The following is a 23,474-nucleotide window of genomic DNA, read 5'->3' on the forward strand; positions in this document are numbered from 1 at the left end:
TCAAATATTGTGAGAACAACCACCTGAGTCTCAACGTGGACAAAAGAGATCTCCTGAGGGTGCAGGTCAACCGCTCTCCATTGCAAGTCGATGGCTCTGCCGTAGAGAGAGAGAAGAGCACAAAGTTCTTTAGTGTGCTCAAAACAGAGGATCTAACCTGACCCACAGCACGGCACAGCAGCGTCTACACTTTCTCAAGCCTGAGGCACGCAAAACTCCCCACACCTTAATCTTGTAAAGTTTTGTAGATTCTGAATTTCTTCCCACAGTTAGGAGGATAACAAATGTGACAACACAATTCCAAGTTCAGAATCTACAAACTTCGCAAGATCATAATGAGTGGATCCACCATCTCTTTCAAAACTTTTGGATGCAGATCATTGAATCTTTAAGGATTACCACCATCTAATCTCCAACAACTCTGGTACTTTTTAAAAATTCCCTCATGTTCCTTCCTAATAGCTCATTACAATTCTCCTGCCCCAATCTGTAAGAGTCCACTTTGACCTCACCAGTTTTTACACTTTTGCATACTTATGAAAGTTCTTATTTCTTATTTTACATGTATTGTCAATCCACCAGCTATCCTTCATCAGTTTCTTTGCCCTCCACTGCTGAGTTCTAAACCAGGCCCAATCCTCTAGCCTACACCTGTTTCTGTTGACTTTGTAAGACTCTCTCTTTGTCTCAACATCATCTTAATTTCTCTTGTTATTCATGGATGAATATATTTTCCTTTCGGGAATTTGTGCCTTAAAGGAATATTGTAATTGGCATGTTATGCTATAGTTTTGTGTAAAGCTTTGCCTATCCACCATATACGTTCCAATATTCTGTCCCAATCAATTCTCCTCTCCTACCTACAGCTGTAAAACTCCAGTTTTGCTTTGAATTACATTCCTTTCAAACTCAGTGTAAAATTCTACCATATTATAGTTACCTTTCCTCAAAGGCACCTTGGCAAAAAAAAATCGATTAAACTTCTCTCATTGCACAAACTGGGATCCAGGATAACCTTTTCCCCAGCTGGTTCCTCTACATTTATGGATTAATCTTCCAGATAATTTGATCTATCTTATATACGAGGGTTGAAGTCTCCCATGATTACTGCAGTAGTAGGCAGCCATTAGGCAGTAGGCTGGGGATCATGGGTTTGTGCCTCTGGTGGACTGTGTCCTCTGCAGGATACAAGCCTGGGTGGGAAGATTTGAAGAACCAGGTGTTGCCCATGCAGTGGGTTCCCCCTCTCCACGTCATTGACGTAGTCTAAGGGAAGGGCAAGCGCCAATACAGCATGGCAGAGTTAAGTTGTAAACATCAAACTGCCTTAAGGACCCTGGCTCTGGATTACTGTACACTTCCTTTAACAAATTTGTGATCTATGCTATGTCAGATATTGCTATCATTGGCCTCCTATTGTCCTGTGCCCTTTATTGTTATCTCAACCTTAATTGATTCTGTTTAAATCATCATGTCGTGCCATGATCACTTTCCACTACTGCACTGATTGCCCTTAATGCTCCACCATTCTTTTTACCTTTGGCACGTTCTTCCTAAATGAAAACAACCTGGAACTTCCAGCTCCGAGCTTTGGTCACTTTGCAGCTAGGTTTTTTTGTTAATGGCATTTAGATCATACTAATTTACTTATAAATGTGCTATTAGTTGTAGTTAATAATGGGAGGATTTGGATGCAGCACCTTTAGTGTGGTTGTCTCAATATTTTTCTGTGTGAGTTTCCCTTTGCAATTTAGTTTTGTCTTTCCTGGTTATTTATCTTGCTTACTACTTTTCTAATTTCACTATTCCACGCTCCTTCCTGATTTCCCTTTGAGGTTCCCATTCCACTAAATTGGTACAAACTGTCCTCAGTAATGTTAGGCTCCTAGCCCTACCCCCTGCAAGGGAATGGGTTCCAGCATTGCTGCAGTGCAACCTGGTTTGCACACACTCACGCACCCCAGAAGCAGATCCAGTGCTTCAGTAATCTAAAGCCCTCCCTCCTGTACCATCTCTCCAGCTTTGCATTCATTTGCTGCATCCTCCTTCCTCCACTCATGGCACTAGGAATAATTTTTAGTTTACTATGCTTGGGGACCTGCTTATCAATCTCTTTCCTCCTCCCTTTTCTGCTTATGATTTTGGTACCAATATGGACCCAGTAGGTGTTCCTCCGTTCCTGCTCAGGAATCTCAGCAGCTGGTCAGTGGTAAATCTTGCCCTGGGACTGGAGAGATAACATAGCATCCTGGAGATACATCCATGGCCACAGACATGCCTGTCTTCTCCAAGCTTTTGAAACTTCCCTCACTTATTATGCACACAGACAGTTGAGTTAATGGCAATGCCACACTGCAGCCAACTGCATTCAGAATGGAAATCTGTTGGGAGAGTGAGGTTGACTCAGATTACCTGTTCCTTTTTTTTGGCCATCATATGCTTAAATTGTGGTGCGGCTTCCTCCCTAAATATGCTTTCCATTTTAGTTTCTACATTGTTATGTATAATCAGAATCAGGTTTATTATTACTGAAATATGCCATGAAGTTTGTTGTTTTGCAACAGCAATACAGTGGGGGATGTAAAATTTACTACAAGTTACAAAAATAAGTAGGTATTACAAAAGAGGAATTAGAAAATATTGTTCATGGTTTCATGGGCAGTTCTGAAATCTGATGCCAGAAAGGAAGACGCTGTTCAAACATTAAATATGGGTCTTCAGACTCCTGTACTTCCTCCCCATATGGTCTCACTTCTGTGTAATTCCTTGTTGCTGTCTGAGATTCTGCCAAAAGCAGTGGCGTTATTGGCAAATTTATAGATGTGTCTAGCCACACAGTTATGAGTATAGAGACAGTAGAACAGTGAGCTAAGGACACATCCTTGAGGTGTGCCTACATTAATTGTTGGAGAGGAGGAGTTATTATTACAGATCTATAATGACTGTGGTCTCCCAATGAGGAAGTCGAGGATCCAGTTGCAGAAGTCCAAGTTTTGAAGTCAGTTGATTCATACAAAACACATAAGCTATTTTTTTCTCTCAAATGTACTTTAAAAGTCATGGTCACTTGCTTCAGCGATCATTAGCTGTTCATCATGGTTTGCATAAATGCCATCTTTAGTTTACTATTAATCTGTTTTCAAGCTTCTATTTGTGTAATACAAAAACTGCAGCATATGTTTAAAATTAGCTTTGTTACACTAGCTGGAACGAATGGGTGAGACAGTTAGTAAAAATCTCACTGACTTGAATGGCTGAGATTCTTTAGTAAATCATTTTGACATTCAATTACAAATATAACTCCTTGTAAAGACAGCTGGTATTTTTTAGATGGTTAGATAGATACTTTATTGATCCCAAAGGAAATTATAGTGTCACAGTAGCATTACAAGCGCACAGATATACAAATATTACAAGAGAAGAAAGAAAGAATAAAAAAATGTTTCCTCAGTCTACAGAAGGGGGTCATCAATTCCCCGGCCCAATGGCCGAGGGTAAGAATGACCTCATATAGCTCTCTCTGGAGGAGTGAAGTTGTCTTATTAACGATTAAACGATGTCAAGATTATTTTACTGGTGATTAATAAAATCTTAATTCAGAATTAAGTTTATTTCGTACCTTCTAATCCACATTACTGATGACTCAGTCCGGAGCATTTGATCTTTAGTAATGTGAACTCTGTTAATAGTTACCGTACTTTTTGCGAATACACTATTACAGTTATACTAGCAGCCCATATAGCTTTGCTCCACCGTGTACCATACTTCACTTGGCATTATAGTTACCCGGCTTTGGAGAAATGACTCCACGTTTTAATCTAATACGTTAAGCGGGCGAAAATCTGCAAATTACCCCCTTAGTTTGTGGAGTCACGTACTACTATTGGGAGGTCAGCACAATGACACGACTCTCCCACGCTCATTCCCATTCTCTTTTCCGCCAACGTGTCCCTGACGCCAACTGGCTGGCGGAGAACCACAGCCTGGCGCTGATTGGCTAAACCCGACATCGCCCCTCGCACGAGCGTTTTACGTGCGCCGTGCGTCACCACGGCCATATAAAAGGCGACGTGGCACTCGTACGCTGACTCTAGTTAATGCAGTGGTAAAATGAGTCGTTTTGGTTCGTCGCTGTCTACTGGGATTATTTATTATTTTTTATTGCCGTTTGGTGATTTACATCTGGTTCCTGAAAGACGTTACAGTAAAAAGTGTTCTTCAATCGGCTGATCGGTAATTCTGAGGGGATAGTAGCCGTCTGCAGCGTTGCCATTCCCGGGGAAGGAATCGGGAAAATGCCGAAATCCAAGAAGCGGAACAACAAGGGAGGCAGTGGAGGTAAGAGCAGCGGAAGGGGCATGTTGAGCAAGCGTGGTGGAGCAATGGGTTCTGGTCTGTGTAGTTCATTTTAAACGGTGCGCCGGTGCTAATTGGGAGGATGGGTGCGGTCGTACTACAACTCCCGGCGTGCCGAGCGGAGTCAGCAGGCGCCTGTCGAGTGGCGGGCAGACAATGGTGCGACCGGCGGCTATTCACCGCCTAGCAGGCCACATGTGGGCCCACCCGGTCAAAGTGCCTGGACGCTGTATATATGCGGGTTAGGGCCCTGAGGCACGAACCTTGCTGATGTAAGCAAGGATGTGGCAATTGTAGACACTTTCAGGGCGGGCAATGGTTACGCTACATGGTAATGACTCTTCCCTAGGCACTTTCACTGGCGATCAGTCAGTTGCAGCTAGTTTTAAACCCACATTTAGTTCTTCTAAAATGACTACAGTTCATCAGGCGAATTCGACATGCCCCTGACTAGGCCAAGAGAGGGATAAAGTTACGACTAAGCTGAATGATGGGTTGATCAGGGTAAATAACTATGTACAGTTGGCGTGGTTCAGGTGAAATTTTAACCAATTCTAATAAATATTAACAAACATCTAATTTTTATAAGTGAACGGAGTTTTGAAGTATTGTAAAGAAAACTTGCTTTTTGCAAGACAATCAGAGATTGCTGAAAAATCTGCAGATGCTGGAAATTCGAGCAACACAATTGCTTTTTGCAATTTGTATTGAAATGAATGTTTATCTTATTGAATTTCAATAAATCAGATTGCTTTGTACTCAACTTGTCATGTATTTGTTAGCTTTCTTTACCCATCCTTACAAGCCCTTGGGGAAAAGCAGGGCTAGTGCCCAACTGCTTACTCCGTGAAAATGTCTGAACCCCATTAAAGGGGTACAGATGTTTTTTAAATCGCCTGAAGGTAGACCTACACCAGCATTGAGTGAAATGTTCATAGTAAAGTGGAAGCATTCAACAACCTCGGCAGAAAGGAACATTATCTCAGAAGTATTTTGATTTTTGAGGTTTGTAGTCGAAAAGAAGCAAGTTAATATGAATGGTCCTTGAAAAGGCCTTTGGTAAGCAGCTGTGCGGGTTATTAAAATTACAGTGTATAGTTGAAAGTGAAATACTTGCTATTGATTAAGTGTTAGAGGACAGAGTGCAAGTAGTAGGCAATATTAGGTTGGTGAAACTTTAATGAGTTGTGAGAATCAATGCTGGATGACAAAGCTGGATGAACTCAGCAGTTCGGGCAGCATCCGTTGAAATGAGCAGTCAACGTTTCGGGCCGAGACCCTTCGTCAGGACTGAAGGAGGAAGGGGCAGGGGCCTCAGAAAGAAGGTGGGTGGAGGGTGGAAAACCAATCAGAGGAAAGATCAAGGGGTGGTGGAGGGGAAGCAGGGAGAGGATAGACAGGAGAGGTGAAGAAAGAATCTAAGGGGAAAGCACTATGGGTAGTAGAAGAAGGCAGAATCATGAGAGAGGTGATAGGCAGCTGGAAGAGGAGGCAGTGAAAGTGGGATGGGGGAAGGGAGAGGGAAGGAATTACCAGAAGTTGGAGAATTCGATGTTCATACCAAGGGGCTGGAGACTACCCAGACAGTATATGAAGTGTTGCTCCTCCAACCTGAGTTTGGCCTCATCATGGCAGAAGAGGAGGCCATATATGGACATATCTGAATGGGAATGTGAAGCAGAGTTGGTGGGTGGCAACCGGGAGATCCTGTCTGTTGTGGCGGACGGAGCGGAGGTGCTCGACGAAGCGGTCTCCCAATCTGCATCGGGTCTCGCCAATGTAGAGGAGGCTGCGCGGATGCAATAGATTACCCCAACAGACTCTCAAGTGAAGTGTTGCCTCACCTGGAAGGACTGTTTTGGACCCTGAATGGTGGTAAGAGGAGAGGTGTGGGGACAGGTGTAGCACTTGGGCTTACAGGGATAAGTACCAGGTGGGAGATCTGTGGGGAGGGACGTGTGGACCAGGCAGTCGTGGAGGGAAAGATGTCCTTAGTGTTGGGGTCCTGTTGAAGGTGGCGGAAGTTGCAGAGGATAATATGCTGGATCCGGAGGCTGGTGGGGTAGTAGGTGAGGACAAGGGGAACACGGTTCCTGTTGTGGTGACGGGAGGATGGGGTGAGGGCCGAAGTGCGGGAAATGGAGATGCGTGTGAGGGCATCATTGATGAAGGCAGACGGGAAACCACGATTCTTAAAGAAAGAAGACATTTGGGATGTCCTGGAATGGAAAGCCTCATCCTGGGAACAGATGCGGCAGAGATGGAGGAACTGGGAATAGCATTTTTACATTTGGCAGGGTCTGAAGAGGTATAATCAAGGTAGTTATGGGAGTCAGTGGGTTTATAGAAGATGTCAGTGGACAGTCTATCTCCAGTGATGGAGAAAGGGGGGAGAAGTGTCCAAGATGGACCAAGTGAATTTGAGGGCTGGGTGAAAGTTAGAGGCAAAGTCAATGAAATTGACAAGCTCAGCATAGGTGCAGGAAGCAACACCAATGTAGTCGTCAATGTAGCAAAGGAAAAGTTGGGGGGCAGTATCAGTATTGATTTGGAGCTTAGACTATTCCACATAACCTACGAAGAGGCAGGCATAGCTGGGGCCCATGCGAGTGCCCATAGCTACACCTTTGGTCTGAAGAAAGTGGGAAGAGCCAAAAGGGAAGTTAAGTGTGAGTATCAGTTCTGCCAATCAGAGGAGTGTGGTGGTGTTGGGGAACTGGTGAGGTCTATTGTCAAGAAAGGTCAAGGTCTATTGTCACATTGACTGCTCATTTCAACGGATGCTGCCTGACCTGCTGAGTTCACCCAGCTTATTTGTATGTGTTGATTTGACCACAGCATCTGCAGTATACTTTGTGTTTAATGCTGGATTACAACTGTTTAAAATTTTTATGGTTGACTGAGATGATGGGACCTGTGTATAAGGTACAAAGCTGGTGGCAGCATGGGTTGGAAGAAATACAAGAAGATTAAGTGGTCAAAATAACTAGGTAAGGATGTTGCCAATGGAAGATAATGCGGACAAATGAGTTTTTAAATTCTGAGATATTGAAGTGTTTGTGTTTAGACTAGGGTATCTTGGTGTTGCACAGATCACTGTGATGCTACTCTTAAGTTTTTCCCTGTCAACATGTGTTATTGCAAATCGTGATAATAAACAATGAAGTTAGCGTGCAAGTAGAGTAGCCATTTGGAAGGGCAACTGTAGTTTGAGCTTTATTACAATTAATGTCTTATTGTAAGTAAGTACCTTGCAAAACTGGTACTGAATACAATGCAGAGTTCTGATCTCCCTGCTGGAGGGAAATGTGCTATATGAGGACTCAAGTGTTATCAGGGTTCTTTTTCTTAGAGAGCTGGACAAAAGCTTTTCCACATGTCACAAATTAACTGTTTAGCAGCAAGGGTAAACAGGTGGGGGATAGAAATAACAGCTCAGTCTGCCAGCCACCAGAGATGGTCAGAACTAGAGTGCCAACAGAAGCCACAAAATTCCGTCAGGACAAGTTTAATCAAGCCACGGTTTAAACACTTATAGACAATAGGTGCAGAAGTAGACCATTCGGCCCTTCGAGCCTGCACCACCATTCTGAGATCATGGCTGATCATCTACTATCAATACCCGGTTCCTGCCTTGTCCCCATATCCCTTGATTCCCTTATCCATAAGATACCTATCTAGCTCCTTGAAAGCATCCAGAGAATTGGCCTCCACTGCCTTCTGAGGCAGTGCATTCCACACCCCCACAACTCTCTGGGAGAAGAAGTTTTGACTTGGCTGACTTTACAAAAAAAATTACCATAAATTATTTACGAGGAAATCTGCAGATGTTGGAAAGTCAAGCAACACACACAAAATGCTGGTAGAACGCAGCAGGCCAGGCAGCATCTATAGGAAGAAGCACTGTCGACGTTTCGGGCCAAGACCCTTCATCAGGACTAACTGAAAGAAGATAGTAAGAGATTTGAAAGTAAGAGGGGTAGGGGGAAATGTGAAATGATAGAAGACCTGAGGGGGTGGGGTGAAGCTAAGATCTGGAAAGGTGATTGGCAAAAGCTGGAGAAGGGAAAGGATCATGGATTATGGAATGGGACCTGACAGAGACTGGGAGACAGTTTCGCTGAACACCTACGCTCTGCCAGAGAAAGCAGGATCTCCCAGTGACCACACTTATTAATTCCACGTCCCATTCCCATTCTAATATGTCTATCCATGGCCACCTCTACTGTCAAGATGAAGCCACACTCGGGTTGGAACAACACCTTATATACCATTTGGGTAGTGTCCAACCTGATGGCATGAACATTGACTTCTATAACTTCTGTTAATGCCCCTCCTCCCCTTCTCACCCCATCCCTGATTTATTTATATTTTCCCTCCCCCTTTTTTCTCCTCTCTCTCTCTGCCCATCTGCCTGTTCTCCATCTCCCTCTGGTGCTCCCCTCTCCCTTCCTTTCTCCCTAGGCCTCCCGTCCCATGATCCTTTCCCTTTTCCAGCTCTTAGTTTCACCCCACCCCCTCAGGTCTTCTATCATTTTGCATTTCTCCCCCCCCCCCCTTCCTATTTTCAAATCTCTTACTGTCTTTTCTTTCAGTTAGTCCTGACAAAGGGTCTTGGCCCGAAACATCGACAGTGCTTCTTCCTATAGATGCTGCCTGGCCTGCTGCATTCCACCAGCATTTTGTGTGTGTTACCATAAATTATTAATGTAAACTTGGAGAACTCTACAAGAAACGTCCATGATCAAGTGCAATTGTCAGGTTTGTTTTCAGAGGTGCTATTTGTACATGGAGTTCTGTGTTATGTAGAGTTAACAGATTCCATGACCTATGCCAGTTATGTCAAACCAGATTCTGTGAGAACTTGCAGAAAGATTTGTTGGGTCTTTACTAGTAATCAAGGGAGTAAGAATTGCTCATAGATTCCTGGGTGGGGGGGGGGGGATACTTCTGTGAGTATATGGATAGTACCTGTGCTCAACCTTTAGATTGTGGTGATCTGATTCTTTTGGGGCCTGGGGCTGGGTTTTCTGAGAAACAGTTTAAATTTCAAAATATGGAGTTGGCTGTTCGATGTTGATAGAAGCATATTTGCTGTCTTCTGGGTCACCTTGAACTTGGCTCAGTGCTTAGCTATATAATTATTTTGACAGTACACTTGTAGAAGCAGGAGGGAGTGTGATCCACCCACCTCAAAACCCAGTCTCAAATTAATTTTAGCAGTGAGCTTGCTGTTGTAAAGCTTCTTTCATATTGTAAAGTTCTGTAATCAGTCTAATTCTGCCATCTTTGGAATTGCAAATTTTGCTTCATAAACTTGGACTTGAACCCTTGGAGGAACATTGGTAAATCTGCGTCAGTTCCAAGCATAGTAACTTTTTCTGTAGTGCTCCAAATGTCTATATGGCTTCATGTGGCTATTTGAAACTTTCCTGTCCTCAGTTACAAGTGCTAAAATACAAATTACTCCTGGAATGAATATTTATTTGCATCTGTTTCTGAGTTTATTGTACAATAGTTACGTATGGTACAGTTTAAAAATCTAAGTGATCATTGGAGAGTGGTAGGGTCCAATTGCTTGACATCTTTAGTTTAATTTTAGATTTGTGATTTGAAAATCTACAGTACTTTACCATAGATCTTGTTCACATTTGATCATCAGAACCCAGCAATGAATGAAAATAATTTTTGATGCAGCAGCAGTTGCATAACATTTTGAATCTATAATTATAGTGAATTTTTAAAAAACTCCTAGAAGTTCTAAATGGCAAATTTCAAAGTTTGGGACATTTATCGTAGTAGGAGTGAGACTTTTGTGATGGCTTAAAGGGTTACGAAATCCCTTGAAGTACTAAAATTTGGTTTTAAATCCCAAGTAACTTAAAATGCTTTTGAAGGGGCAGTTTAAAATGTAGCAAATTGGAATTTTTTTTTGCCATGGATAATTGTGCTGCAGCAATGGTCACAAGATGCATATTATCCAATATTATTTTGTTGAAGCTCTGATCAATGCTGGCAAAATTTTAGAAACAATTATCCCTTTGATTTAAATGTTGCCTCCATAAGAGGCAGGGACTCTTGTTTTATATAGGCCCTATCGTAATGGCAGCCAATGTGCCTTTTTAGATTTCACAGTAAAGTTAAATCATCAGTTATTCTTTGCAAAGCCTTGCAGGTTGCTGGTAATAAGGGGAGTGATGCAAATCTTGATCACCATGAACATAAGGTTAGCAGCTTTATAGCAAGACAGTTTCTACTGCTCTTGCAGTGCATATGCACAAAGCTATGCAGCGAGTTAAACACCTCAGAGCTCACCCAACAATGAAGCTTTCTTCAGGATTTTGAATGTGATCTTACTTGTGAAGCTGCAGAAAATTAAGTAAAATATGTATTGAATTTGGTACAGGATCATTGCATGCCTGAATATACTAATACTGCTGATTATTCTCAAAATTAGTACACATACATAATTCTCCATAATTGTGCTGTGTAAACAAAAGTAGGCTTATGGTGTTGTGGTATCTTAATAATGATAAACATAATACTTCAAGGTATATCTGCTAAATATTCACAAATATTAATTAAAAACTTGCTATTTCAAGGGCTAATAAAGTGGAGAAGGCTGTTTTCCCACTGTATGCAGGTAGTCCCCAAGTTACGAACGTGTGACTTACGAACAACTCGTACTTACGAACCGAGAAAGGAGAACACCGTCCGCCATTTTAAGTTGGATCGCTACGCTGTCCGCCATTTTAAGTTGTTGCATTTGACACTGTGTTGAGTTTGTAACTTTGTATTTGGCTTAAATTTTTCTTAGCAAGATTCACCCTGACCCTGCCCGGGCCCCCTTTTCCGGTTGGCTGGTGGTGCGGTGAGATCAGCGCCAGGCTTGAAAATGGAGGTTCCCAAGTTCGATCCAGTTATAGACTGCTTCCGAGCGCGCTCTCCATCTGTGCTGGGTTGACTTCGAGCTTGCAACTGAACCTCATATAAAAAAAAACAACAAAAAAAAACACTGCCACCTCCAGTTTAAATTCCCACGCAGAATATTGTGGAGGATCAAATACCCAAACCCAGCACAGCCCCCACTTGTCCCATTTAACCTGTCTCAGTGCAATGGACTTTAGGACCTGGGGAATTCAGTGTGGTGGTCCTTAGGACCCAGTGGAGCTCGAGGCCTGCTGCCTGCAGAGTTTCTGTTCCATTGACGGGAAGCGATTGCGATTGAAAATAAAGTGCAAGTAGTAAAGTGTTTGGAAAGAGGTGAAACATCATCTGTCATTGGAAAAACATTAGGCTACAGTCGGTCAATGACTGGAACAATTTTAAAGGATAAAGTGAGAATAATGGAGCATGTGAAAGGCCCTGCCCTGATGAAAGCAACAATTATTACTAAACAACGCAGTGGTTTAATTATTGGAATACATACGTTTAAGTGTTTTATATGCATAGAAAAGTAAAATATATACTATATTCTAAGATGAGCGTTTGATGCTAAATAATACCGGGTGTACTTGTTCCGACTTGTGTACAAATCTGACTTAAAGACGGACTCAGGAACAGAACTCGTTCATAACCCAGGGACTGCCTGTACTTCATATTGAATACAAATGAGCCAGTGCTGGAAATGATATATATAAAAACACAGCTTGTGTATAGGTAGTGATGTTCATACAAACCACTGTACTACTTCTTGGGGCTAGATCAGTTCCTATGCAAGTTGTTCCCTTGGTTTTATGGTGTAATGACCTTCTGGTTTATGTGCTCATGTTTGGGATTGGAATTTGTTTTCTAACTTTAATTGGAGTTTGAGCAGGATTTATGAATCATTTGGGGCTTTGCTTTAAGAAGGTTTATGAAAGTTATCTTTGAAGAAATACTCGAAGGTGGAGATTATATTGGGACATGATCCTTGTCAGGTAGTTGATCATTTTGATAAGTAACAATTCCTTAATTTTGATATAGTTATGGATAAGGATAAGACTGGACCTTTTGTGGTAGGAGGAGGTAGTGTTTAGTTGGGGGTACACTAAGTATAGTGCACAAACATGGGGGCAGTAGATTGGGAGAGGCTTCGGGTAAATCCACATCTGATGTGTTGGAGTCTTTTAAAGGCCAGCTGGTTAGAGATCAGGTTGAGCGTGTTCCTGTGTGGATGAAAGATGAGCACGGCAGTTTAAGGCTGATTTATACTTGCGCGTATAGGCTACGCCGTAGCCCTGGTTTTCACTTCTGCGTAGCTCTATGCCGTAGTGAGCATGCGTTGGTGTGTGCCAAAGCGCTATTTGATGATGGGGTTTCTATACCTCTGTGAGTTCACTTCGTGAGAGACATGGACAAGGAAATGCATGTCAAATGTTTCCACATGTCGGCAGGTAGATTTGACAATCTGGTTTATCTATTTTGCGTCGGTGTACAGACATGTCAGAGAAGAAGCAACTGGCAGTGCGTTGGAGGAAATGCGATGCTAGCAAGTGGACCAATTACAGTTGTTGCGGTCTGCATCGCTGCAACAAGTGAGGTACTTTTTTGGGGAGGTGCATGTCACCCTATAGCATAGGGTATGGTGTAGATGTGACACTCAAGTATAAATCAGTCCTTGCGTTTCAGGCAGTTTAGATGACAATCGTTTGAAGTTTAGTCGGGGGGGGGGGTTGAAATCTGAAGGCCTCGGGAATATGAGAAAGCAGGAAAAACTTGAGCATTAGAGGATTAAAGGGGGCTGCAGAATATCTTTAGAAAGGAGGATTCAGTAGAACCCCGAAGCATTGTGCGTAAGTACAAGAAAACCTGGGGAGGGGTTTCTGTAGGGAGCCATGGAAAGTTGGCGAGATCTTTAAATACTTAACATCTGTATTTTCCCTTGGATTGGTGTGTAAGCTGCAAGTAGATTGAGTAGGTGACACTTTTCCCAAAGTGGAAATCTCAAACACTAGAGGGTAAAAGCTGGTGAGTGGAGGGGAATGCTTCAAGTAGATGTACAGGGCAAGTTGTGTTTTTTTTAGGAAACTGGTAGGCTTCTGGAATGCCCTGCTAGGGAGATGACAGAAGCGTATAAAAGAGCAATGTTAAAGAGCATTTAGTTGACATGTGAATGAACTGGGATGATGGATCACGTGCAGACAAATGAATTAGTTTAGATTGGCATCATTGCACAAATATGGTGGGCTTAAGGTTTCTGTTTGTGTTGTACTGCTTTATGTGACACTTCTGCCCTAGGCTCACCTCAAACATTTCATGACCCAGAAAGTTATTTTAGCTACACTTTTTTTTAAGTCTAGGTACCAGGAATTGATGTATGATTAAAATGGATTGGGACATTTCTGTTTAAGAAATGTTAATTTGCAAGAATTAAGGTTTTGTAATGGCATATGGGTTTTGTAATTTCTTGTAATCTGATACAGTATTGTGTAGTTTGACTGGAAGACAGCAGCGTCTGAAAAAGGTTGCTTTGAGTTTATTTGCTTTTAATAATGCAGGAAAATGGGTTTTCTGGTATTATGTTGGATAAAATTTGACTTGATGAAATTTATAAAAATGTAGTGTGTTTGTTTTTCTACCCAGCATCAACTGAACTAGATGTAACAATTCTTGATCACTTCCATTTCCTCCTGACAGGTAGACAGCACCGAGCAGTGCAGCCATTCAGTGATGAAGATGCATCCATTGAAACCATGAGCCACTGCAGCAGTTTCAGTGATCCTACCAGCTTGGCTGATGATAGTACAGAAACGGATCAAAGTAAGGTGCCATTGAATTCTCACTAGTACGTCTATGAAACTCCTGTCTCTGTAGATTTTAAAATCTGTTAACTGGATTTTCTGGACCCTGAACACTCCTGTTTATTTTTTTTCCTCAGAATGAGGTGTACATGAACTGACTAAATCCAATCACAAGATTGGCAAATTGCTTTATTAACTACCACCTGTGGAACAGGTTGTTAGGAAAACTGATTCACCCAAAGGAAAATAAGGATTTGAGACCTGCTTTCCTTGCATAGCATCACCTTGCATAATTTATGAACTCGTTATGTTAGGCCTGTAGTTTCCAAAGCTCTCCACCGCTAGGGGTTTACTTGTTTCTTGATCTTTGTCAATGACTGTTGCAATTATAACTGAGATGCTGACAATGTAACTTGCAGTTTGAAACGAAGTTTCAAATTAATAACTGAACTAAATTTTTGAGCCAACTTAAAAAATTTAACCAGTTTTCTAATTTTGTATATTAACATTGGTCCACTGGGATCTCCTCCATTGAAAATGTGGAGGCAACCCCAGTGGGTCTCAAATTGTTTTGATTGAAAATTTTGCAGTTAACACAAAAGACACAATAATTGTAAAACAACAATTGTGGCCATCTTACACATGCATTCAACATATTTGTCTAATGTAGATAATTTTTAAATGACCCAAATGACTAAACAGGTGATCTCTTTCAGCTGTTGAAGATCTTGATGAAGAAGCAAGCCAAGAGGATTATGACTATAAATTGAGAGGATTTATTGACAGCACTCTTGATAAAAGGTAATTCAGATCTATACTATACTGTCTATGCTTCAAAAACTCTTCTTTTGATAGACATTGTTTTATAACCATGATTTAGTCATCAATTTTGGAGTTGAAATAGATGTTATTTAGTAGTTCTTTTTTCCCCTGCATGCTGCAGAGGCACTTAAACATGAGCTGTATATTCATTATTGTGTTAGATGCCAATTGGATTTGCCAGGGAAGAAGTTGAAAAGAAATGGGCTTCTATTCAGCACTTTCTCCTCTTTTCTCCCCCCCCCCCCCAAAATCTCCTGAATGAAGTTAGTGAGATTCAGTGGATACATTGCTGTGACACCATGATAAGGCCATAAGCAGAAGAGGAATAATTAATGAAGTATACCAGCTCTTAAGTTTCAACATCAAATTGTGGAGGGTAAACATTATTTCCCCATATCGTCAAAATCTTTTTCTTTTAGACTATGAATGCCTTTCCAAAAGATTACATTAAGTAGTCCGACATTCAAATTTGTAATAGTCTAATTGATAGTAGATGATCAGCCATGATCTCAAAATGGAGGTGCAGGCTTGAAGGGCTGAATGGTCTACTTCTGCACCTATTGTCTATTGTCTAACATTTTGGATTATTGGTAATTTTTGTCAGTTGATAAATACATGGTTTTCACTTGTGTCACGAAGATAACCTGTTGCCTTTCTATTAAAAATTGTCAAATTATGGTGAGGTTACGTGAAATCTTTTTGTACAGCTGAGTTTGGTAGTACAAGTAGTATTTATTAATGGAATGGGAATTGCAGATCTTGTTGGATGAATCTCTTTTTTAAAAAAAATACGTTTAATGCATGTTTGCATCCACAGTGCAAAGGTCAGACTATCTGCTCTCGAAGGATTGAAATCTGCTTTCTCTTCCAAACTCCTTTATGACTTTATCCTCGAAAGAAGGGTGACTCTAACAGACAGTATTGAGCGCTGTCTGAAGAAAGGTAGATTGGAGATCTTGTTTCCTCATTGCTTCAGCTAATCCCATCTTGATTGTTGATAATCTTGGAACAATAATGGTCTTTTTTTTGGTGTTTGAATTTGGAATGCCAAGTCCAATTGTATTGCTTTGCTGAATTGTTCTGATATTGCTTGATTTTTGGTTTTGTATGTATTGATGCAATACATATGTTTCAATTCGTTTATTTAAATTTAGCTGTCCAAATAATGTTAACTTGATGAACAATTTTTTTTGAAATAACTGTTCTATAAATCAATTACCAGTCAGTTTTTTTCTCTTTTCACAAAAAGGGAAAAGTGAAGAACAATGTGTTGCCGCCCAAGTTGCTTCTCTTCTTTGCATTCAGCTGGGATCTAGCATTGAAAGTGAAGAGGTCTTCAAAAGTCTGAGGCCCATTTTCAAGACCATCCTTACTGACAAATCAGTCTGTGTACAGTCACGGAGAGCTGTAGGTAGAGTTTGTTCTTAAAGCTTTATTGAAATAATTGACCATTTTGATATTAACACAATTTTGCTTTGCTTCAAGTGTGCTACAAGTTTGGCTATTTGTTGCTACGTTGCAGCTGATGATATTGAGGTGAGCATGGTGATTATTTTAAGAAAATGAATGTAAATTCAGAACTGAAGTCTAAAACTAATAGTTTTCTCTTTTTTAAAAAAATAGGATCTGCATTTAACAATGACCTACCTTGAGAGCATCTTTACAGCATCTTACCAGAAGCAGGATAAGACAATTGGTGTCCAAACAACACAATTGGATATCACTACATTAGTAGCATGGACACTACTGATAACTATTTGTCCAGCTTCATTGATGAAGAAAGTATTTGAAATGTATGTATAGTTGGTATGTCTTAATTGCTTTCTAGCAGAATGATTTTTGAAACCTTTTTTTTTACTTGGATAACACACACTAGATTCGGGATACTAGCTTCTGGTTAATTGGTTAAAGTCCATAAAATGTGGTTTTTTTGGATGTTTTAATTTGGATGATGCTAATGAGATTTGGGATTGTGATAGAATTGTTTTTATGCACTGAAATTGTAAATCTTGTAAGCCATTATTCTAAATTGTGGTTATATTTTAAATTGGAAGCTAATCTTCCAGCAAAACTGCTTTAGCTGTTAAACTGTTTAAATCTTGAAGATTTAAAACATGTAGCTTGATTTAAAACATGACATTAATAATTTTATTATTGTCCATCTAGTTTGTGATACTTTTATTTCTAGTTTGTTGAAGATAATGCCTCATTTTATTTCCATTTCAGCCATTTGCCCAAACTTCCTTGTCTTCTTTCATGTGGTGACGTGGATATGAGAATTGCTGCTGGAGAGACAATGGCACTTTTATTTGAATTGGCCAGGGATATCTATGATGTAAGCAAGTGTTTTCTCTATCTCTTAGTCATCAACTGTGGACTTTGGCAAAATAATTGGATTAACTAATTCCTAATTCACTTAGTCTTAAGTGAAATAATCTTCAGGTGTTTGATTTTTTTTCCAAAGAATCATAAAAAGCTTGTAATATTGAAAGCCCATTATTCTATAGTGTCTTTGCTGGTCAGAGCTACCCTTTGTCATCTGCTTTTTCAGTACAGGGCCCAGCAGGACAGAGCTGCTTGGTTATAATATTTGATGTTAGGGTGGGAGCCCCCACTTTCCTCGTAGGCAATGTGTTCTTGAATTGCTGGAAATCATGTGACACATCAAATGAGTTTCTATGTGGCCATAGGGAGAAAGTTTCCTTCTGATTAGATTCAAACAATGCTTATTAACAGGGAGTGGTCTGCCCAGAAACCATGTCATGCCCTGTTAGCTTGTGAGCCTAGTCCAAATTTTGGTCCCTATCTAGCATTGTATGAAAAGGTAGTCTACTAGTGGGATTCGGTGTCATCATAGAATGGTGGGTGTGGGTCTTGTATGGATTGCAGTTTTAAAGAGCTGGAATGGCACAATTGGCCTTGGGCGTTTTGAATTATCCTTTCCTTAATGGACCATAAAATGTTGCCCTTCACTATCATAATCTGAATGGCAGTGCCAGGAATTATGCATTCACTTCTAGTTCCCTCATTTGATACTCTGAATCAAAAAAGCTTTTTTTAAAAAAAAATCATTCAGTATGATGCAAAATCTTTCAAGAATAATTTTTTCTGTAGTTCATTGTGTATTGCTGTATAATAACTAAATCATTAAGTATTTATAACAGAAATGGTAGGGTCCTTACTGTAAGTCTTTCTAATGGTTGAATATCTCCATACAGGACTTTGAATTTGAAGATATGGAGCTTCTTCGTTGCAAGTTGAAATGTCTGGCTACAGATAGTAACAAGTATCGAGCCAAAACAGACAGGAAGAAACAGCGGTCTGTATTTAGAGATGTCTTGAAGACTGTAGAGGTAATAATTCTGGAATTGTTAATGCAATTATTTATCACAAGTAAATTTATTTTTCAAATGTTCATTTTCAGGCTTTGAAATTTCATCTTTCCACTCATGACAACTTTGGATTTCTCCTTAATTCAGCCTCCTTCCTTTAGTTTCTTATTCTGCAATAACAAAAATTTCTATAAACAAAGTAGAGGAAACCAGGATATGACTGTTTCTGAAATTAAGCTCACACTGCTGGAATTTCTAATTTGGGGCAGCAGAGGTTTTTTTTTTGAGGATGCATTTCATAATCCTATACCACATGGTGCAGATTTCATACTTTGTCTGTTTTGTGACTTGTCCTGTGCTCTGACGATCACTACTTGTCAAATTTATAGATAGAATTGGGTTGGTATTAGTGCTAGTTCTGTGATCAGCATCAATATTAAGAGACTCTATTTGTCTATCGTTATCTAGCACATTAAATAGTGCACAGTATCTACAGTAAAAGGTAATATTCTCACTAAATAGTTAAAATATTTCTTGTAATGCTCCATGTTTTTTCTGGAGTTTTGTCATTTTCTCATGGAATTTTAAGGAGTGAGTTAGAATTGGCTGTTGAGGATCAAACTTACATGTACAAATTCCATAACAAATAATGAAAAGATATTCAGTTATTCAACAGTGGCAATAATGTTGTACCACTTCATAAAAATGGAATTTTACTGTCTTAATTTTCTATATTTCCTTTGCATGAACTAGATGGAAAATTGATTGCATGCAGATGTCAAATTTATTATCAAAGTCTCGGATACTAAATTTGAATTAATAAAAACATGGTATCTCATTTAGTTTAAATTTGAATTATTGGGGATTTTTAACTTGGTTTTCGTCTAACTTTCTATCTTCTCCATTCCACTTTGATTATTGAATTTGCCTTTATTTATATTATTCAACTTTTCAAATTTCACAATTATTTAATCTGATTTGGAAAGCATTTGGTTGGTGGTTCTTATTTTGCAATATTAAGTAAAATTCTCATAATTTGCAAAAATCTATGGGGTTTGGACACGTTTAAATTATGAGCTGTTCCTATTTGGCAGCAGAGAATTTGTTTTATTATTGAATGCAAGCACCAGGGTTCCTGAAATTAAAATTTACCAAAACTTTCTTTGTGGTAGTTAAGAGTTGGATGCTTTTCCAGTTGTTAAAAAGACATTCGTCAAAGAATGGTGCTGTACCAGAAATGATCTCAACAGTCGTGAAACGTATCCTTAAACACTTTAATAAAAATGTTCTAGTTGGGCACTAACCTAATTTCATGGGCTTACCAAGCGTATTAAATGGTGGAAGCTTTACAACTTGAATGCAATTATCTGCTGCAGAGTGCTTTTTAATGGATTATCTAACAATATTAGCGCTGAATTAACTTTTGTGCTTCCTATCCGATAACCATAGTAAACAAATAGCATGTACATATTTCCAAGCTGTTATTTTGTTAGAAGTAAATGTCATTGGACGCTGAGTATTTTTACAGGTGGAAACTTAAAGAAACCTGCTGTCTATGTAAAAGTAATCTCCCCACAAAATGTTCACATTTTGGTAACATCCTGGTTATCTCTATTATAATCAGTGACTAACTACTTTTGCACTTGATGTCTGTCTTATACAGATAATGTAAATGCTCAATTAAGCTGACTAAGTTCTTGCCCTATGTATTTTCTGAAAATTCTGAACTTAAAACTGGGAATTTGCCACGCACATCTACGTTACAACCTCCCAAAATGTTGCAAGTTGTTTCAATTTGTTTTTTTTTTTGTTTTCTATAGGATGGGGACTTTGATCCTGAAACTATTACATTTGGTCCAGAATGCATGTATATTGATACATGGGTGAAAAGACGTACATATGAAACCTTCAAAGAGCTACTTGCATCTGGTATAAGATTCCATCTACAGGTTAGCAGGTTTCAAATGAGCAAAGATATAACTTGTAATTGCAAACAAGAGGAAATCTGCAGATGCTGGAGATCAAAATAATGCACACAAAATGCTGGAGGAACTGGGCAGGCCAGGCAGTATCAATGGAAAACAGTAAACAGTTGATTAGTGAAGGGTCTCTGTCCAAAATGTGGACTGTTTACTCTTTTTCTGTAAATGCTGCCTGGCCTGTTGAGTTCCTCTAGAATTTTGTGTGTGTTAACTTATAATTGCATTGTTTTTAGGACAGCCAGTTTTTTTTTGGGAGTATGCACGGTAGCCACTTTACACAAATAAACATAAATGGAGTTTTTTTCCTTTTAAAATTTGCATGTTGCAAACTTGAACACAGAGATTAGACAGTTGATAGGCAATTACTGCAGGAAAAGGCTGAAGTGCAATAGACTTCCTGAGTTAAAAGACAAAATCTGCAGTGCCTGCTGCTGTAGGCTTTTTATCACAGAAATTGTTTTTAAGGATGAAAATACTGGGTGGTTTGATAACTGAAATTGATTTTTCTAGCACTTCCCTCCATATTACTGAAATGTTGATCAGACACCAGAAACTGGTCGTGGCATAATTCAAACTTGATGTTGATTTTGAGCACCAGTACTGCAGCTTTTGAGTGCAAATTGCTCAGTTTTAGTTTTGAATAAACCTGAGTAAAGTGAGTAGATGTCTATATAATGAAACAATATTTCTGCATTTTATTTACCTTTTGGAGCACAAATAGGAGGCACTTATATATAAAATTAATGGAGGTGTAAGAATTGTGTGCAGTAGGTTGGGTGTATTTGGAGTCTACTTATTGAGTTTACTTGCTATACAGTCAGCCCTCCTTATCCGCAGGGGTATTGGTTCCGGGACCCCCCGCGGATACCAAAATTCGCAGATGTTCAGGTCCCTTATTTAACATGTATCAGTGCAGTCGGTGGTCTTTAGGACCTGGCAGCGCAGCTCTGAATCCGCAGTGTTTCTGTTCACAAAAATAATCGCAATCGCAATTGAAAATAAGGTGGAAAAATTAAAGCATTGGAAAGAGGTGAAACGTCATCGGTCATTGGAAAAGCATTAGGCTAGACGGTCAACGATCGGAACAATTTTAATGGAGCATGTGAAAGGCCCCGATGAAAGCTACAATTATAACTAAGCAATGCAGTGGTTAAATTATTGAAATGCGTATGTTTCTTAAATGTTTTATTGGCATAGAAAGGTAAAATATGTACTATATACTAAGAAGAACATTTGACTAACTGACGCAAAATTATACCGGATGTACTTGTTCCAACCTCAATTCCGACTTGAAGACTGACTCGGGAACGGAACTCATTCATAACCCAGGGACTGCCTGTACTTTTAAGTCATTTCTAGATTACTTATTACAATGTAAATGCTATGTAAATAGTTGTTATATTGTATTGTTTAGGGAATAATGACAAGAAAAAATAGTCTACATGCTCAAACAACGAGCGCTGGAGAGAGAACTTCCGGGTTTTCCCGATCCACGGTTGGTTGAATCCGCGGATAAGGAGGGCCGACTGTATATTGTTCATCCAGTCTTTAGTTATTCAATTGCCTTTTTTTAAAATAATGGCAGAAATTCAGCTCATTACTGCAACCTTTTAAGGTAAAAAAAGAATCTCAAAGACAAAAGAACTGATGTATGGTTCTTAGTTTAAAAAAAAGGCAGCTATTTAATCCCCTCCATAGATACTGCCTGATCTGAGTACCTCCAGCTTTTTGTGTATTACTGTGCCATTGCTTCAAGCGGTATATTCCATGTATCATTCTTTTTAACTAAAATTGATTTGCCTTGTCTCTGCATGTCTGACATCAGGAAACTGACTAGCTATTTGAGCTTGACAGAAGTCCATAGTAATTCTTAATGACCTTTCTGTTAAACTATTGCAGGAAGCCACGCAAGGGAAGATGAAAAATTGCTTTTGACCCGTTTAGAAAAGGAAGTTGTTAAGTATGCAGCTTGACTGCACAGTTAAGATAGGAATGGAATTGTGTAAGTTATGGACTTTGGACTATGACCAGAGTTGAAGTCCTTCTAATTGTAAATGAAATGGCACAGATGTGACATTCTTTTCAAAGCATTATGACTCAGCACTTTGAGCTGTTTTAGAATTCAATTGACTGCGTATTTGTATAGTTTGAGTCAAAGTTGTATAGTTTCTGTCTGAACCTCTTATTTTTGGAGTTCATAGAACTAGGGCAGGATGTGCTGGCTTTTTAAGCATACTAGAATTTTTTGCTGCTGTATTCATGCACTAGATGTATCATGTGTTTGGAGCTGTTTTACGAGAACGAATGGAATGTAGGTATACTTGAATTGCTGCAGTACAGATTCTAAGAGTTGTTCTTGGGTCGAACCATTTTGGAATAATTAACAGCTACTTCTCTTCAACAGGCTAATGAATTTGTGCGCAGTGTCTTTGAATTGGGACCTCCACTCTTGCTTGATGCTGCTACTCTTAAAGCAACTAAGACTTCTCGAGTTGAACGGGTAAGGCCAGGTCTTAATATGAGAAGACAAACAATTAATGTTCTTTGGGGAAGTGGAAATTGCAAGGTCAGCATTTGAGTGGAAGGTGGTGTGCAAATTTTCTAATCATATTGCTGGGATCAATGTAATAATTTGATATTGAACAATACTAATGTAGTGTTGACTGTTTTTAAAGCTAACAATTACAGGCTTTACAGCTTTTTTATTTGCTGTTTTTCAGCACTTTTACAACTCTGCTATTTGCAAAGCTAGAACGAAGGCCAGAAACAAATTCCGTGACAAGAGAGCAGACATTGGAGAATATATATAAATTCCTGCCAAATTCAAAAGGTGTTTATCTGTGAGCAGTGTGTAACTATTATACTTGATCTGTTTGTGTAGCAAATGGAGAGAATCAGTCTTTCCCGTCTCTTTTTAAGTATTTATCTGGTCTTAATAATTTTCCAATTACTTCTAACTATCCACCCAGATCTGGGTTTATTTATTTTGTAAATTTGCACAGCTTAATGATGCTACTTAATTGTATGTGATTTTAATTGATGTAGTTAAATATCTGTAACTCATTTACTGTTGGTACTGTATAATGCTACAATTGCATGTCCAAATGTAATAGCTAATGTTTGTTCTAATCAGTTTTTGCAATAAATTGGGGAATTTGGCTCTGGAAGTGTGCAGTTATTGGAATCCGTGTGTTAATGTTTTAAATCGCTTGTGTAGAAAATGACATGCCATGCAGGACATGTCTTGGAACAAAGATATT

The 23,474-nt window shown here is 39.5% G+C and overlaps 1 protein-coding gene across 1 annotated transcript; it reads left to right on the forward strand.

The window, feature by feature from the left end:
• Window positions 1–4,084: 4,084 nt before the first annotated feature.
• Window positions 4,085–23,381, forward strand: ifrd1 (interferon-related developmental regulator 1). The gene is made up of 12 exons (XM_059978249.1): window positions 4,085–4,338; window positions 13,975–14,097; window positions 14,795–14,879; window positions 15,718–15,842; window positions 16,150–16,307; window positions 16,386–16,436; window positions 16,524–16,693; window positions 17,127–17,235; window positions 18,119–18,253; window positions 20,053–20,181; window positions 22,619–22,714; window positions 22,935–23,381. Exons 1-12 carry the CDS (start codon window positions 4,296–4,298, stop codon window positions 23,022–23,024), a joined length of 1,314 nt encoding a protein of 437 aa, XP_059834232.1. The 5' UTR covers window positions 4,085–4,295; the 3' UTR covers window positions 23,025–23,381.
• The last annotated feature ends 93 nt before the right edge of the window (window positions 23,382–23,474 follow it).

Source organism: Hypanus sabinus, chromosome 8 (assembly GCF_030144855.1).
Source record: "Hypanus sabinus isolate sHypSab1 chromosome 8, sHypSab1.hap1, whole genome shotgun sequence".
NCBI classification, from domain to species: Eukaryota; Metazoa; Chordata; class Chondrichthyes; order Myliobatiformes; family Dasyatidae; genus Hypanus; species Hypanus sabinus.